Source organism: Mobula hypostoma, chromosome 7 (genome assembly GCF_963921235.1).
Source record: "Mobula hypostoma chromosome 7, sMobHyp1.1, whole genome shotgun sequence".
Lineage (NCBI taxonomy): Eukaryota > Metazoa > Chordata > Chondrichthyes > Myliobatiformes > Myliobatidae > Mobula > Mobula hypostoma.
The window spans coordinates 53,492,096-53,509,717 of NC_086103.1; the positions used below are offsets into that span (position 1 = coordinate 53,492,096).

At 40.9% G+C, this 17,622-nt stretch overlaps 1 protein-coding gene across 6 annotated transcripts in view; it reads right to left on the minus strand.

The window, feature by feature from the left end:
• unc5a (unc-5 netrin receptor A) overlaps positions 1 to 17,622 on the minus strand; it is a 613,315-nt gene that overhangs the window by 45,093 nt on the left and 550,600 nt on the right. For all 6 annotated transcript variants that reach the window (XM_063053439.1, XM_063053436.1, XM_063053437.1 and 3 more), the window contains one exon: positions 16,080 to 16,313. In XM_063053439.1, the coding sequence (XP_062909509.1) occupies positions 16,080 to 16,313 (234 nt within the window). The remainder of the gene's footprint in view (positions 1 to 16,079; positions 16,314 to 17,622) is intronic.

Genomic DNA, 17,622 nt, shown 5'->3' on the forward strand with positions numbered 1-17,622 from the left:
TAGATGTAGTGTATATGGATTTCAGCAAGGCATTTGATAAGGTACCCCATGCAAGGCTTATTGAGAAATTAAGGAGGCATAGGATCCAAGGGGACATTGCTTTGTGGATCCAGAACTGGCTTGCCCACTGAAGGCAAAGAGTGGTTGTAGACAGGTCATATTCTGCATTGAGGGCAGTCACCAGTGGAGTGCCTCAAGGATCTATTCTGGGACCCTTACTCTTCGTGATTTTTATAAATAACCTGGATGAGGAAGTGAAGAGATGGGTTAGTATGTTTGCTGATGACATAAAGGTTGGAGGTGTTGTGGATAGTGTGGAGGGCTGTCAGAAGTTACAGCGGGACATTGATAGGATGCAAAACTTGGCTGAGAAGTGGCAGATGGAGTTCAACCCAGATAAGTGTGAAGTGGTTCATTTTGGTAGGTCAAATATGATGGCAGAATATATATTAACGGTAAGACTCTTGGCAGTGTGGAGGATCAGAGGGATCTTGGGTTCTGAGTCCATAGGACACTCAAAGCAGCTGCGCAGGTTGGCTCTGTGGTTAAGAAGGTGTACGGTGTATTGGCCTTCATCAATCGCGGAATTGAATTTAGGAGCTGAGAGGTAATGTTGCAGCTATATAGGACCCTGGTCAGACCACACTTGGAGTACTGTCACCTCACTGCAGGAAGGATGTGGAAGCCATAGAAAGGGTGCAGGGGAGATTTACAAGGATATTGCCTGGGTTGGGGAGCATGCCTTATGAGAACAGGGTGAGTGAACTCAGCCTTTTCTCCTTGGAGCGACGGAGGATGAGAGGTGACCTGATAGAGGTGTATAAGATGATGAGAGGCATTGATTGTGTGGATAGTCAGAGGCTTTTTCCCAGGGCTGAAATGGTTGCTACAAGAGGACACAGGTTTACGTTGCTGGGGAGTAGGTACAGAGGAGATGTCAGGGGTAAGTTTTTTACTCAGAGTGGTGAGTGCGTGGAATGGGCTGCCGGCAATGGTGGTGGAGGCAGATACAATAGGGTCTTTTAAGAGACTTTTAATAGGTACATGGAGCTTAGTACAATAGGGGGCTATAGGTAAGCCTAATAAATTCTAAGGTAGGGACATGTTCGGCACAACTCTGTGGGCTGAAGGGCCTGTATTGTGTTGTAGGTTTTCAATGTTTCTATAAGGTAGGAGGTGCAGAAGTCTGAAGGAACACACTCAACGATTCAGGAACAGCTTTTTCCCGTGTGCCATCCAATTCCTAAATGGATATTGACAATGAACCCGTGAACACTACCTCACTTTTTAAATATATATTATTTCTGTTTCTGCATGATTTTTAATCTCTCCAACACACATATACTGTAATTTATTTATTTATTTATTACTTTTTCCCTCTTCTTCTATATTATGTATTGCATTGAACTGCTGCTGCTAAGTTAACAAATTTTGTGACATACGCTGGTGATAATAAACTTGATTCTGGTTCTGATTCTACCTACCCAAGTCCTATTTTGGTAGAGTTCCACCCCAGCATCTACACCACAACTTATAATAAGCCATTGGCTTTCATTGCATGTGTTAACAGATAGTCTTGAAGGATAAACTCAGGCTTTTTTAAATTCTAGAATTCCCAATTTGGAGTGTGCTATCTGGGCATGGGAGGAAACAGTCTGGTTTGCATTGGCATTGGCTGAGTGGCATGGACTCATGTTGTCATCCTGTAACAGGGCAGGAGCCACAATAATTTGCTGGACAGCTGCAACACCCTGAAAGCTTTTTATGCAGACTTACTTTCACAGTCAGAGTGTGAGCTTGGATATGAACCACGTGGCGTGGATTGCACCAAAGTGAGGTCAAGCAGCTTCTGGCTGTGGTGCATGGAGGCTGAGACATTAGCCATTGGGCATTAAATTCATGAACTTCTGACACACTCTCTTTGGCAGGTGTGCCAATACACCAAACATAGCACAGACTCAATGTTTTCTTCCTGTATGTAGTGCCAAAATAGTTATGATCTGATTGCTCCTAACACAATCGGTGTGTCCTCCCTGCGGAGATGCCGCCTGTATTACCTTCTTCCTCTCCTGATTGAATATCACTTATGTCAGTCTTATAATAGGCAAACATTACTTCTGTGGTATCTTCTGAAATCAAGGATAGTGCTGTATCCAAGCTTGTGGCACAATGAGTGGGCATTAAAGGGCTGTTTTGGCACCACTGGCATCTTGTTTATTCACTTAATATTCATATCTAGCTGGTGTCATTTCCTGCACTCTTAAAGGGGAAATGGGAAAGGCACCAAGCTAGGGTTGTGACTAGTGGATGGTGTGTGGAACAGGTAAGAAATACATGTTCACACTAAACCAAAAAAGTCAGATAAGGGGAGGAGAATTAGGTATGATGTTATCATCATCCAACATGTAAACCAAATGATTAACCACCACCTGTGGGCACTTCAACAATAATGGCCATATCTTCCAAGGGAGAAAGAAGATCAAATTAGGATGAACAACCCCGAGTTAGCTTCTGCTGTCCTAGTGGTGTGAACCTTGTCCTGTAAAAAAGGAAGTCTGTGAATATTGTGCAGTATGTTTGGGGGATGTGAAAGTTATGGTTGAGTAGCTGGCAGTGAGTGCAAGTTAGGAACTACATACTCTAATAAGAAGTACTAGAGGGTCAGGCTGCATCTGTGGGGAGAGAAGCAAAATTAATGTTTCAAGTTGGAGACACTTTGTCAGAGCAGGAAACATATATTAGGTTTGTATGAGTTGTGTGTGAGGGAATGGTGGAACATGTGAATGTTGTGTAACGTCTTTACCGGTGGTAGGCTAGGAGATCAGAGTCTTGTCCATTGAGAAGTATTTGAATCAGCAGTGCCATTGGTGGAATATGCCATTTAAAGATGCAGTCACTGACCTTCCATGCAGAATTCTTACACATTTTGCAGCGCTGTGGGCATGAGTAGGCCTGCATGTCCTACATAATGGAGGGGTGGGACATTTTGCTTACTGCTCTCATATGTCTTTTCCCACGTAAGTACATTTTTTCTTTATGGTGGTGTAGGGCAAGGCAATGCAATACGCATCTGCTTTTCATGTATGCTACCTTCCTGCTGTGGTATACAATTAGTGCCAACTGCTCCATATCAACTGTTGGTAGATCCTGTCCCTCAGGATCCCATCCAGCTTTTCTTCCCCCACCATAAATGTCAGACTCACTGGCCTGTTGTTTGCTGGTTATTTTTGTTACTGTTTTTTAAATAATTGTACCACATTAGCCACTCTCCAGTCCTCTGGAACAATGCCAGTGGCCGGAGATCAAGCCAAAACCTCTGTAAGGTCCCCTGCAATTTCTTGTCAAGCTTCCCATAAGGTCCAAGAATGCACTATTCAGGCCCCGTACATTCAGCCATCTTAATGCATTTTAAAGCCTTCAGTACCCTTGCCCTACTAATGTATGTGGTCCAATACAACACCACTCATTTCCCCCTTTTCTTAGCTGCCATTAATACGCCTATAGAATCACTTTGGATAATACCTCACCTGTCTGATCAATCCTTCCTTCACTTCAGTATCCAATTCAATGAACTAAGGCCCTTCCAGTAGGAAATTTTGTATCTTGACTGAGCCAGTTGTGACAGAGTGAACTAGACGTGTTGTCCTGTTATTTATTCACTCCATTACGACAAAATTCACATGAATGCATTGAAAAATGTTGATTGTTTTTGAAATGTCTCCACAACTGTTTTAAATCACTTTTTGTCATTTCCTATTTTTATTTTTAAATATCTTTACTTTCTTAGTGTTTTCTGTTTTCTGCAGATTTAAAAAAAATATCTCACATGTTGACTTGGTCTCGATTTGTTCTCAACTATTTATTTTGATAAATCCTTTTCTTGGTTTGTCAACCAAAACATTTGAAAACTTCTATAGATGTACTGTGGATAACTGCATCACTGTCTGGTGTGGGTAAAATTAGTCAGCTCCATCTTGGGTACTAGCCCCTGTAGTACCCAGGACATTTTCAAGGAGTGGTGCCTCAGAAAGGTGACGTCCATTATTAAGGACCCAGGGCATGCCCACTTCTCATTAATACCACCAGGAAGGCGGTACAGAAGCCTGAAGGCACACACTCAGCAATTCAGGAACAGCTTCTTCTCCTCTGCCTTGCAATTCCTAAATGGACACTGAACCCATGAACACTACCTCACTTAAAAAAATATATAATTTCTGTTTTTGCACTATTTTTAACGTATTTAATATACATATATATACTTACTGTACTTGGTTTATTTATTTACTTTTTTCTTCCTTTGAGATTATCATGTTTTGCATCGAACTGCTACTGCGAAGTTAACAAACGTCATGACACATGCCGCTGATAATAAACCTGATTCTGATTCTTTAACTCATCTGCTTTGATGTTAGCCATTAAGGACAAGATACTTTGGGTCCTGAGTCAGGAAAAAGAAGGGTTTATAACCCAGGTACATCTTAATTGTTAATGTAATGGTATTGCTGGGTGGACACAAATCAGAAAGGAGATCATAGGTTAGCATGTGCCCCAGGGAGCTTAATCCCATTTGCACTGGAGCATCAAGATCTTACATATACAATTTACCCCATGGTAGATTCAATGAAAACTGATACCACAACCATTGTAGTGCCAACTGTTACTAGTCCTTTGTTGTGTAATGAGGTTCAGGCAGAGACAAAAGGAGTAAATTTGACCTTCTGCCACCAGAAGGAAGAATAATGGTTTTGCCCAGAGGATTTGGTTAAGAATGAGTTAATAGTTCGTTGGCTTGTTTCTTATGATAACTTCAATACCTATTTTGCCTGTCAATAACAGGACATTTATGAAATTTCCTTTAGTGAATGATACTTCAAACTCACATTACAAGAAGGGATCTTTAATTTGCAGTTTGATTAACTCCAATGTTGCAGTTTCCAATGTTTTGAGTGACTTAATTTTGGCTGGACAAATGTTATGCAGTCCTGTCGTTAAACACCTGTTCACTTGAATTTTATATTAACCATAATAAATCTCTTATTAGGCAATGGGATGAATTATCCAAGACCATTAAAGGTCATGGAGATTTAGCTAATGACGTTTTGCGCCCTTTTGGAGAAAGCTTTGGAACTGAAGTCTAAATCCTAGTGTACATCCTTGGATTCATATTATTTTGCAAGTTATTATGGTTCTGCTTTTTGTTCTAGTGATCCAAAGTATTTTCCTAAGTGTTTTTCTATGGCAATTTAAACAGCTTGTGCTTACGTGCTAAGTGCCATTTCAAGTCTCTTTTTGGTGACTTCATTTGAATTTACACCATGATGTTGTTACTCTGAGTACTCTGTACCTATACCTCATATTTTATTCATTGTTATATACCCCAACATATAGTATGAACCTAGGAATATTTTATCATGTTTCCTTTATATGCTTTTGTACTGACATAATTTTAAATATGCTGATGCTTTGATATCTACATTTTACAGTCAATGGGATGTTTTGTTAGTATCTTTCTCAGTATTATTTGATGTAGTCATGAATGTTGGTGTTCCTTTGATCTGAATTCACTCAGATATAAACAGTAGTGCTATCCCCAGAATTTTCTATGGATCAAAAGGGGAAGAACTTACAACGTGGAAGAAAACATTGAACTCGAATGAGACATGGATAGTGGAAGTAGACAAATCAATCCTTTTTGTTCTTGCTATGTGCTTGAAGGAATGGAGGCAGCAATTTTGTGAAGCTGCTTTGCACCTGCATTTTGTGACCTGGTTTTGCTCAGGAATAGCTGGATCAAAGTCTTCTGAAGTGAACACAATGATGCTCTTGTTATCTGCAGAACTAGAGATCATTTCCAAATAAGAAGTTATCATTTCCAAATAAGGTGCTCTTTGGTATGATAGAACATGCAGGTTTACAAACAGTGGAGTCTGCGTCTGACCTGAGTAACTCAAGCCTAATAGCTGGATATAGTGACATTAACCACAAGTTTACATTTGCAAAAAGGGCAGTAAATTGATGGTGGTTTAGACCAATGGGAAGCTGACACACGTTAGCCAGATAGGACAGAGACAATGAGAATAAACACATCACTTGAACTGACAAGAGTATGGGTCTCTGAATGCAAAGCAGCGAGAACTGCAGAGCCTATTGCAAAGAAGACCCCCCTTGCCAGGGGCTAGGAGAAGGATAAATTGTTTGGGTAACGGGAGATCACTTATTTCAGTGTTATAAATTGGAGAAGTGGCCTGAGTGTGTATTGATACAGAGGAAACAGTAAAATTCATGTTTTACATTGCTGGCCAGAGGTCAACATATTCAAGTTGATGTTTGTGCTGAGACAAAGTACAAGTTTTGATTAAGAGTTGTGTAGTGAATTGCCTAACTTAGATCAATTGATATCAATATCAATCCACTCAAAATCCGCACTCATCATTTCACTCAATACTCATTTTAGCTTACAACAAACTGCAAAAGCTGAAACGCTCCTCAGGAACTAGTTTGTCAATTAACATACATCACCTTAGTATGCACACACCTATTGTAAATACGTTGAATTATTACCTTCATTTTAGATGGTTCAAAAACTTGAACAAGTATTTTCCACAATATGATTTCTCTTATTCCTGTATCATATGTTATCTGTATATATAATATTTTCTTTAATTTATCTAATCTCCAAACCAAGCAATGAAATATTAGCAGTGTATGTGGATATTAATATGGAGTAATAAGTTACTGCTTACCATTAAGCAAAGTCATATGGTTTAACATGATTATGATAGATTGTTTCCATATAATTTATTAGCTTCACATTTCACAATGGGACAATGTTCCACAAATAGACATTCTATATTTTTCTTGCCATCTTATGAAAGATACTTGTGTGAATATTCAATGACAGTGAAACATAATGACTTATTCAAAGCCTAGAATTCATGAATTGTCTTATAAAATCCCCAAAGAAGCAGAAATGTTCTTTTTCTGGTTTATTTTTTTCAATTGCTTTGAATCAGGATAATCTTTATTAATCCATTTAGCGATACGGGGCAGAATAGGACGTTCCAGCCTTTCAAGCCACACCAGCCTAGAATCCCGATTGACCCAAACTAATCACCAGACAATTTACAATGACCAGTTAACCTACACGGTACACCTTTGGACCATGGGAGGAAACTGGTGCACACGGGGAAAACGCACGCATTCCACAAGGAGGTCGTAGAGACTCCTTACAGAACAGCACTGGAATTGAACTCGGAAATCTGGCATGCCCCGAGCTGTAACAGCATCACACTAACCACTACACTAGCTGGTGCCACTAATAAACAGCCAGTTACCCAAATGGAATTGTAGATAACTACCTGTTGCGTAATTCAGTAAAAAAATTTCAATGCCTCAATTAAACTTCAACATGCTGCGGTATATTTTATTTTAAATTTAAAATGTAATCATTTTTACGGCAGAGTACTTCCAACTGACTCTCAGTCACACCTACTTGCCCCAACACAATCTTACAGGATTTTTATCAGTGCAGCCTCTGAAGCACAATCAACTTCAAGTACTTCATCAATGACTTTCTTTCTGTCACCAGATCATGAAGGGGAAAGCTAGCTGATGATTATACAGTGTTTAATTTGATTTGTAACTCTTTAGGCAGTGAAGAAGCCATGTGTACCTGCGGCATCCAAACAAGTGCTGGCAAAGGGCAAGTAACACACAGTAATGAATATCCCTAATCAGTGAGAGCCAAACCAATTATCCACAGCATTCAACAACATTAGTATTACCTAGACCATCATCAACAGCATACTCAAAGTTACCATTGGGCAGAAACTCAAATCAACCAGCCACGTAAGGACTGCAATTATAAGAAAAGGTTAAGACAGGTCTCTAGCTGCATGTGGTTCACCTGTCTCCCCAAAACCTTTATGCAACTCCGAAGAACAAATCATGAGTGTGATAGATTATTCTCCCTGGCCCATATGAGGCATCCACAATATCCTGAAAAGGGAGGGAAAGCAGCCGGAAGACATGGTACATATTGGGACCAACAACATAGGAAGAGAAAGGGAGGAGGACTTGAAAAAGAATACAGGGAGTTAGGAAGGAAGCTGAGAAGCAGGATCTCAAAGGTAGTAATCTCAGGATTGCTGCCTGTGCTACTAATCAGTGAGGATAGGAATAAGATAAGGTGGCAGATAAATGTGTGGTTGAAGAATTGGAGCAGAGGGCAGGGATTCAGATTTCTGGATTATTGGGACCTCTTCTGGGGCAGGTGGGACCTGTACAAAAGGGATGGGTTGCACTTGAATCCGAGGGGGACCAATATTCTTGCGGTAAGATTTACCAGAGCTGTTGGGAGTGGTTTAAACTAATATTACAGGGGGATGGGAACCAGGATGATAGAACTGAGGATAAGCCAACAAGTTTATAAGTAGCTGACAGGTGTAACATGACTGTAAGGAAGGAAAAGCCAATGACTGGATACAAATGCAGACAGAGCGAACAGTTAAATTGTACCACAGAGGCAAAATTCAAAAGGGTGAGATGCAGGACTGAAGGTGCTGTATTTAAATGCGCATAATATTCGCAATAAGGTGGACAAACTCCTGGCGCAATTAGAGATTGGTCGATATGACGTTCTGGGCTTTACTGAGTCATGGCTGTAAGAAGGCCATAGTTGGGAGCTTAACGTCAAAAGATATACTTTGTATTGAAAGGACAGGCAGGATGATATAGGCAGTGGTGTGGCTCTGTTGGTAAGAGATGGAATTACATCTTCAGAAAGAGGTGACACAGAATCGGAGAATGTTGAATCTTTGTGGGTGGAGTTAAGAAACTGCAAAGGTAAAGAAAAATTATGGGAATCATATATGGGCCTCCAAATAGTAGCCAAGATATGGGGTTGAGGTAGCAAAGGGAGCTGGAAAAGGCATGTAATAAGGGTAATGACACAATTGTAAAGGGAGACATCAATATGCAAGGGGATTAGGAAAATCAGGTTGGTGTCAGATCACAAGAGAGGGAATTTGTTGAATGCCTATGAGATGGCTTTTTAAAGCAGCATGTGCTTGAACCTACTCGGGGAAAGGCTATCTTAGATTGGGTGTGGTGTAATAACTTGAATCTCATTACGAAGCTGAACATAAAGGAACTCTTAGGAAATGGTGATCATAATATGATTTAATTGATACTGCAGTTTGAGAGGGAGAAGCAGAACTCACATATATCAGTATCGCAATGGAATAAAGGGGTAAATGGAATTACAGAGGTATGAGCTAGGAGCTTGCCCAGGTGGATTGGAGGAAGATAATGGTGGGGATAATGGCAAAACAGATTTGGCTGAAGTTTCTGGGAATCGTTTACAAGGCACAGGATAGATATGTCCCACAGAAGTTGTTCCCAAATGGCAGGGGTAGTTAACCGTGGCTGACAAAGGAAATTAAGGACTGCATAAAAGCCAAGGAAAGGGCATATAAGGTAGCAAAAGTGAGTGGGAAGTTGGTTGATTGGGAAGCTTTTAAAATCCAACAAAAGGTAACTAAAAAGCTATAAGAAGGGAAAAAGATGAAATATGAGGGCAAACGAGCCAATAATATAAAGCAGGATACTAAAAGCTTTTTCAGTCATATAAAGGGTAAAAGGGAGTTTATATTGGACCACTGGAAATGATGCTGGTGAGGTAGCATTGGGGGAAAAAGAAATGGCAGATGAACTTAATGGGTACTTTTCATCAGTCTTCACTCTGGAAGACACTAGTAGTATGCCAATGGTCCATGAGTGTCAGGAAGCAGGAGTGAGTATCATTGCTATTACAAAGGAAAAAGTGCTAGGCAAACTGAAAAGTTTAAAGGTGGATAAGTCACCTGAACCAGATGGACTACATCCCAGAGTCCTGAGAGAGATTGTTTAAGAGATAACAGAAGCATTGTTCATGATCTTTCAAAAGCCACTTGATTCTGTAGGGTCCTGGAGGACCGGAAGTTTGCAAATGTCACTCCACTCTTTAAGAAGGGAGAAAGGCAAAAAAAAGGAAGTTATAGGCCAGTTAGCCTAACCTCAGTGGTCAGGAAAGTGTTGGAGTCTATTATTAAGAATGAGATTTTGGGGTACTTGGAGACCAATAATACAGTAAGTCAAAGTCAGCATGGTTTCTGAGAAGGGATATCTTGCCTGACAAGCCTGTTAGAGTTCTTTGAGGAAGTAACAAGCAGGATGGACAAAGGAGAGGCAGTGGATGTCATTTACTTAGATTTTTAGAAAGTGTTTGATAAGGTGCCACACACAAGGCTGCTTAACAATATGAAATCTTATGGCATTACAGGAAAGACACTGGCATGGATAGTGGAATGGCTGACAGGCAGGAGGCAGAGAGTGGGAATAAAAGGGCCTTTTCTGGTTGGCGGCCAGTGACTAGTGGTGTTCCTCAGGGGTCAGTATTGGGACCGTTATTTTTCACAGTGTTTGACAATGACTTAAGATCGTGGAATTGACGGCTTTGTGGAAAAGGCTGTGGATGATATGGAGATAGGTGGAGGGTAGTTAGTGCTGAAGAAGCAATATGATTGCAGCAGGGCTTAGACAAATTGGAAGCATGGGCAAAAAGTGGCAGATGAAATTCAGTGTTGGGAAATGTATGATAATGTATTTTGGTAAGAGGAACAACAGTGTGGACTATTATTTAAATGGAGAGAAGGTTCAAACATCAGAGGTGCAGAGGGACTTAGGAGTCCTCATGCAAGACTCACAGAAGGTTAATTTACAGGTTGTGTCTGTGGTAAAGGTGGCAAATGCAATGTTGGTATCTACTTCAACAGGAATAAAATATAAAAGCAGGAGATAATGCTGAGGCTTTATAAGATGATGGACAAGCCGCACTTGGAGTATTGTCAACCGTTCTGGGCCCTTATCTCAGAAAGGATGTGTTGTCATTGGAGAGAGTCCAGAGCAGGTGTGTGAAGATGATTCCAGGGATGATGGAGTTAACATATGAGCAGCGCTTGGCAGCTTTGGGTCTGTACACACTGGAATTTAGAAGAATGTTTGGGGGGGGGGGCAGGGAGGAATCTCATTGAAATCTACTGAATGTTGAAAGAACTAGATAGGGTGGATGTGGAGAGGATGTTTCTTATGGTGGGGGTACCCAAAACTAGAGGGCACAGCCTCAAAATTGAGGGGTGACTCTTTACAACAGAGGTAAGAATTTTGTTTTAGCCAGACTGTAGTAAGTATGTGTAATGCTCTGCCACAGACTGTGGAGGAGGCCAGTCCATGTGTATATTTAAGGTGGAATTTAATAGTTTCCTGATCGGTCAGGGCATCAAAGGATATGGCAAGAAGGCAGGTGTATGGGGATGAGTGGGATCTGGGATCAGCCATGATGGAATGGTGGAGCAGTCTCAATGGGTTGAACAGCCTAAATCTGCTCCTATGTCCTATGGTCGCATCTTCATCAAATCGCAAACTGTTAAACATTAATCAGCAGAGAACAACCCACTTCAACATGCCAACAACAGGAATTCTGCAGATGCTGGAAATTCAAGCAACACACATCAAAGTTGCTGGTGAACGCAGCAGGCCAGGCAGCATCTCTAGGAAGAGGTACAGTCGACGTTTCAGGCCGAGACCCTTCGTCAGGACTAACTGAAGGAAGAGTTAGTAAGAGATTTGAAAGTGGGAGGGGGAGGGGGAGATCCAAAATGATAGGAGAAGACAGGAGGGGGAGGGATGGAGCCAAGAGCTGGACAGGTGATTGCCAAAGGGGATATAAGAGGATCATGGGACAAGAGGCCCAGGGAGAAAGACAAGGGGGTGGGGGAACCCAGAGGATGGGCAAGGGGTATAGTCAGAGGGAAAGAAGGAGAAAAAGGAGAGTGAGAGAAAGAATGTGTGTATAAAAATAAATATAAGTAACGGATGGGGTACGAGGGGGAGGTGGGGCATTAGCAGAAGTTAGAGAAGTCAAAGTTCATGCCATCAGGTTGGAGGACGGAATATAAGGTGTTGTTCCTCCAACCTGAGTGTGGCTTCATCTTTACAGTAGAGGAGGCCATGGATAGACATGTCAGAATGGGAATGGGATGTGGAATTAAAATGTGTGGCCACTGGGAGATCCTGCTTTCTCTGGTGGACAGAGCGTAGGTGTTCAGCAAAACGATCTCCCAATCTGCGTCGGGTCTCGCCAATATATAGAAGGCCACATCGGGAGCACCAGACGCAGTGTATCACCCCAGCCGACTCACAGGTGAAGTGTTGCCTCACCTGGAAGGACTGTCTGGGGCCTTGAATGGTGGTAAGGGAGGAAGTGTAAGGGCATGTGTAGCACTTGTTCCACTTACAAGGATAAGTGCCAGGAGGGAGATCAGTGGGGAGGAATGGGGGGGAACGAATGGACAAGGAAGTTGCGTAGGGAGCGATCCCTGCGGAAAGCAGAGGGGGGGAGGGAAAGATGTGCTTAGTGGTGGGATCCCGTTGGAGGTGGCAGAAGTTACGGAGAATAATATGTTGGACCCGGAGGCTGGTGGGGTGGTAGGTGAGGACCAGGGGAACCCTATTCCTAGTGGGGTGGCGGGAGAATGGAGTGAGAGCAGATGTGCTTGAAATGGCGGAGATGCGTTTGAGAGCAGAGTTGATGGTGGAGGAAGGGAAGCCCCTTTCTTTAAAAAAGGAGGACATCTCCCTCGTCCTGGAATGAAAAGCCTCATCCTGAGAGCGGATGCGGCGGAGACGGAGGAATTGCGAGAAGGAGATGGCATTTTTGCAAGAGACAGGGTGAGAAGAGGAATAGCCCAGATAGCTGTTAGAGTCGGTAGGCTTATAGTAGACATCAGTGGATAAGCTGTCTCCTGAGATAGAGACAGAAAGATCTAGAAAGGGGAGGGAGCTGTTGGAAATGTATTGCTAAGGGCACTTCAACATGCCCTTAGCAATACATTTACTTCATTAAGTAACTCTTAACATTAACTTGGAAGCCTTTGATTTCTACCAACAAGGACAAAAACAAGTGGTGAGCAGCAAAAATCCTTTCTAAATAGTACTTCATTCTTGGAAAAAATATCACAGTTCAGTTATTACAGGGCAGACTTCTTGGAATTTTCCAAAATGCTGTGGAAGTAAGTTAGTCAGAAGATTTGGAGTGGCTCTCTATCACTTGGCAGAAACAGTTAGGGATAAGCAATAAATGCAATACGGCTAGTGATTTCCACATTCCAAAAATTAAGCAATCAATTAAAAACTTGCAATTTTCCATCTGTAATTGGTGTATTTCTGCCTGTTGGGTGTTGTTAAAAATCAACTTCAAATCCTTACTACAAGTTTGAAGGTTTTTAGATTGAGTGATCATGATAATACTAAAATCAATGTTATTTATGTTGCTATATTATTTTATATAGATTACACAATTAAAAATATTTAATTTTTAGTAGTATTCTGTCAATTCACAAAGTTTTTGATTCAGAAATTGGAGGGCTACAATCTGAAATGTATGAATTTAAGTAGGAGATGTAAATCAAACCTGGCACAGGATTGATATAAATAATACCTATTAGTTCAAGCTTTATAACCATTTGAACTATCTATAGTTATTATTTTTCAACTAGGAACGTGCAGCTAGATGTTCATTCTTTCTGAAAACTTTGTAAGTCTATTAGAATATCTTATCGAAGATTTGATGTTTTTAGAGCAGTTTCCTCTTTCAACAACTTAGAGTTCACATGATTAGCATTTAGGGAATCAGCTTAAATGACAAAATGTCAAAATAGGTTAAATTTGTTACTTCCTGTATTACAAGATCTAATATAATTAACGAATAATGCAGGTCAGTGATATAAGCAGACACCAGATTACCTTACTGCACTGCAAAACTCAGGGATACTATTTCACCTGCATAATAATTCATGTGATATGCTATGATTTCAGTAGGGCCATTTCAAGGTAAAATGTTTTCACAGATCTCAACCAGTCCAACAATAACTTAATGGATATAAGATTTGGATTGAATTACTAATGAGAGGTGTTACTTTTTTTTTTGCAAATGCCAATTTGTAGCTCAATTGGCTGATGATGTGTTGAATTTTCATCAGTAAATTACAAGTTAGGCAGAATGTCAGCTCAGTAAAAACAAGTTCAATATTAATGTTGTGACATTTGGTGTCAAAACACTCCATTTTTCAGAAATTTGAGAGAGGCATCTGTCTTCTAATATTTTCTGTATTTGAATTTTCTACTCTGCCATGTATGTTTCTGAGTTTAGTTCTATTTATTGTAGATCAATAATAAATGAAATCAGGGCCCTTTCAAATTAACATCTTCCCCCATTCAGTTTGCACTATTATTCTGTTAGATTTTATTTATTTGTGCATTAACGGAACTTATACATCTTTAGTTCATGTCTGTTGACATCTTTTATTCTACACTTTCGAAAACTTCAACAATATCACTTCTGAAATGTAATAGATCTTTAAGAGCTACATCCTGCCCTCACTTATCACTTGCACATAAAAAGTACATTTTCACTCCTAAATGACCAGCATTAATGCTTATAGTTCTGTAGTATTTCTATCCAGAGGGAAATAATTTCTCCATAGCCGAACTATCAGAACCCCATGTCTTTCTACTTACTCCAATTTTATCACCGCTCAATGTACAGAGAATGGAGAAATAGATCTAGTGCTAAAACGTATGATTAGAGCCATAAGTAGCTCTGTGGAGATACGGGTGGTCTGTAAGCATGGCCTGTGGAGATACGGGTGGTCTGTAAGCATGGCCTGTGGAGATACGGGTGGTCTGTAAGCATGGCCTGTGGAGATACGGGTGGTCTGTAAGCATGGCCTGTGGAGATACGGGTGGTCTGTAAGCATGGCCTGTGGAGATACGGGTGGTCTGTAAGCATGGCCTGTGGAGATACGGGTGGTCTGTAAGCATGGCCTGTGGAGATACGGGTGGTCTGTAAGCATGGCCTGTGGAGATACGGGTGGTCTGTAAGCATGGCCTGTGGAGATACGGGTGGTCTGTAAGCATGGCCTGTGGAGATACGGGTGGTCTGTAAGCATGGCCTGTGGAGATACGGGTGGTCTGTAAGCATGGCCTGTGGAGATACGGGTGGTCTGTAAGCATGGCCTGTGGAGATACGGGTGGTCTGTAAGCATGGCCTGTGGAGATACGGGTGGTCTGTAAGCATGGCCTGTGGAGATACGGGTGGTCTGTAAGCATGGCCTGTGGAGATACGGGTGGTCTGTAAGCATGGCCTGTGGAGATACGGGTGGTCTGTAAGCATGGCCTGTGGAGATACGGGTGGTCTGTAAGCATGGCCTGTGGAGATACGGGTGGTCTGTAAGCATGGCCTGTGGAGATAAGGACGGGTGGTCTGTAAGCATGGCCTGTGGAGATACGGGTGGTCTGTAAGCATGGCCTGTGGAGATACGGGTGGTCTGTAAGCATGGCCTGTGGAGATACGGGTGGTCTGTAAGCATGGCCTGTGGAGATAAGGACGGTAATGGAAAGTTGCTCAGCTCTTTTTGTGGCAAGATGCCGATTTGGAAAATCTAGGTATATTCCCCTATCATACGTATCTCCTTTGTTACTGATCTGTCCAAGTAGACTGAAGCTTTAACTCTAACTCCATTCATCTCTCTGAGTGCTAGTAATACTTAGTAGAAATGTTCCACATCCTAACTATTGCTGGTTTTTCACTTTTCACCTTCCCTTTCCACACCACCCTCTCACCTCCTCCCTGGGCACTTCTTCTAGAAAGCCAGGAAATTACCTTCAGGTAAAGCCAAAGAATATAACCAGTCTAATATTGGGGTTGACTTTTCAAAGTTAGTTTATAAGGACATGTACACTTCTACAGCAGCAGGTGAAGCAGTGAGCTGCATCCTGATGGAAATACCACATGAAAATGATGATGAAATGGGAGGCCACTCAAATGTGACTGAGTTTGCAGCGCAGTTCTGGATCTTGCTCTGACAGTATTGTTCAATCTTGCTCAGCCAATCCACATACACTCTTATTATTACTCCTAATTAATATGATGCAGCACATTACTATCAATAGGCTTATCTAAAATCAGATTAATTGTTTACCTTCAATGCATTTTGCGTATCCTCCAGACAGTAGACCCGTATGCTATACTCCAATGATGTGCACGCTCCTGGTGCAAACAGAACTAGTCTTAGACGCTTTGCTGCATTTGTGTTCAGTGATTCACCAACTAGAGTGTATTTACCCAGTGTTTCAGTAAATATGTGGGACATCTGTCCATCAAGCTGACAATAATAAGGATTGGAAGGAATTTCTTGCCCCAAATGTAATATCTCCTGCAGAAAGAGAGACAAAAAAGATTTAAAAAATGACAAATACATGTACACAATAGACAGAAGATATTATGCAGATGAATGAAATCCAGACACAATACGTATATAAGTTCTCCTTGCCAACCTCACAAATGCAACAAAATCTTCTAGATTAACATACAGTACACCACAGTAGCAACTTAAGTTGATTTCCCCGGTTAATATCTTTTTATATTTACCATGAAGTGAACGTCATCAGTGACATGCTTCTTTTCCTGTGCTAAAACTATACAGTTTTCTAAAATTTAAAAATATTTTCCTGAAGAGGATAACAATGAACAAACCAGCAACTTGACTAGTCCTTACTTATTTTAGGACTTTTTATTTAAATCCATCAGTAAATATGCTTAGGAATAAACCACATTACACTTCAGTGACCTACAATGGTTAAGGAATCTAATACATGGTTTTGTTTCCAAATTTCCATTCATGGCTCTTTGTTTTATTTATTACTGGCATTTATATCTACCTTACCCAAGTACAGTAAGTCTTCTTGACAATGTACAATCTTATTCTCACCTGAGAATTGTACTTCCCAAGAGGTGTTGGATGCTAATTGGAAGAAAAAAATTGATTTTTTATTTCCGTAAATCCAGGCGTGCTGAGGATAATTATAATAATCCCACTTTCCCCTGGCTGGTTTGAGCTCTTAGCCCAGGAATCAAAATGGGGATTGTTGTTTGTGGGATGTTACTTTGTGCACATTATTCATTGTGTTTACCTACATTACACAACTGTTGCACTTCAAAGGTATCTAATTGACTGTTAGGTGCTTTGAGACACACTGATGATTTCAGCATGTGTTACAGAGATGCCAGTTCTTGTACACCGATATTCTCAAAGGTCTGAAAATGCTTTGCACAATGCAGAAGTGTTAAGGTAGTTGTTAACTGAGTTTTATTTTATGTAGGATAATTCTAAAGACAGAAAGTAAAAATAACTGGTAAATCTGATCTGATCACCTGGAGAATTTCACTGCTTCATCAGAAAGTGTCGTGGGTTCCTAAACATCTACCCAAGTCATTTGAAGAGGCAATAAGGCTCCATCTTAATCAGAGTACCTCTTATAATGCAACATTCTCCCTCTGTAATCCAGCAAAGTGAGTTCTTAGAGTAGTTTTATCCTTTTGATAGTATTTGTAGACATTTCAAATATGAAATGATCACAATATTCATTTTATCAATACTTCTGTCACATCAAGTGCCAAAGTCCTCATCATCTATCCTTCAGAAATATCATCCTATGTTCAAAAGGACAAAGTAAACAGAAGAT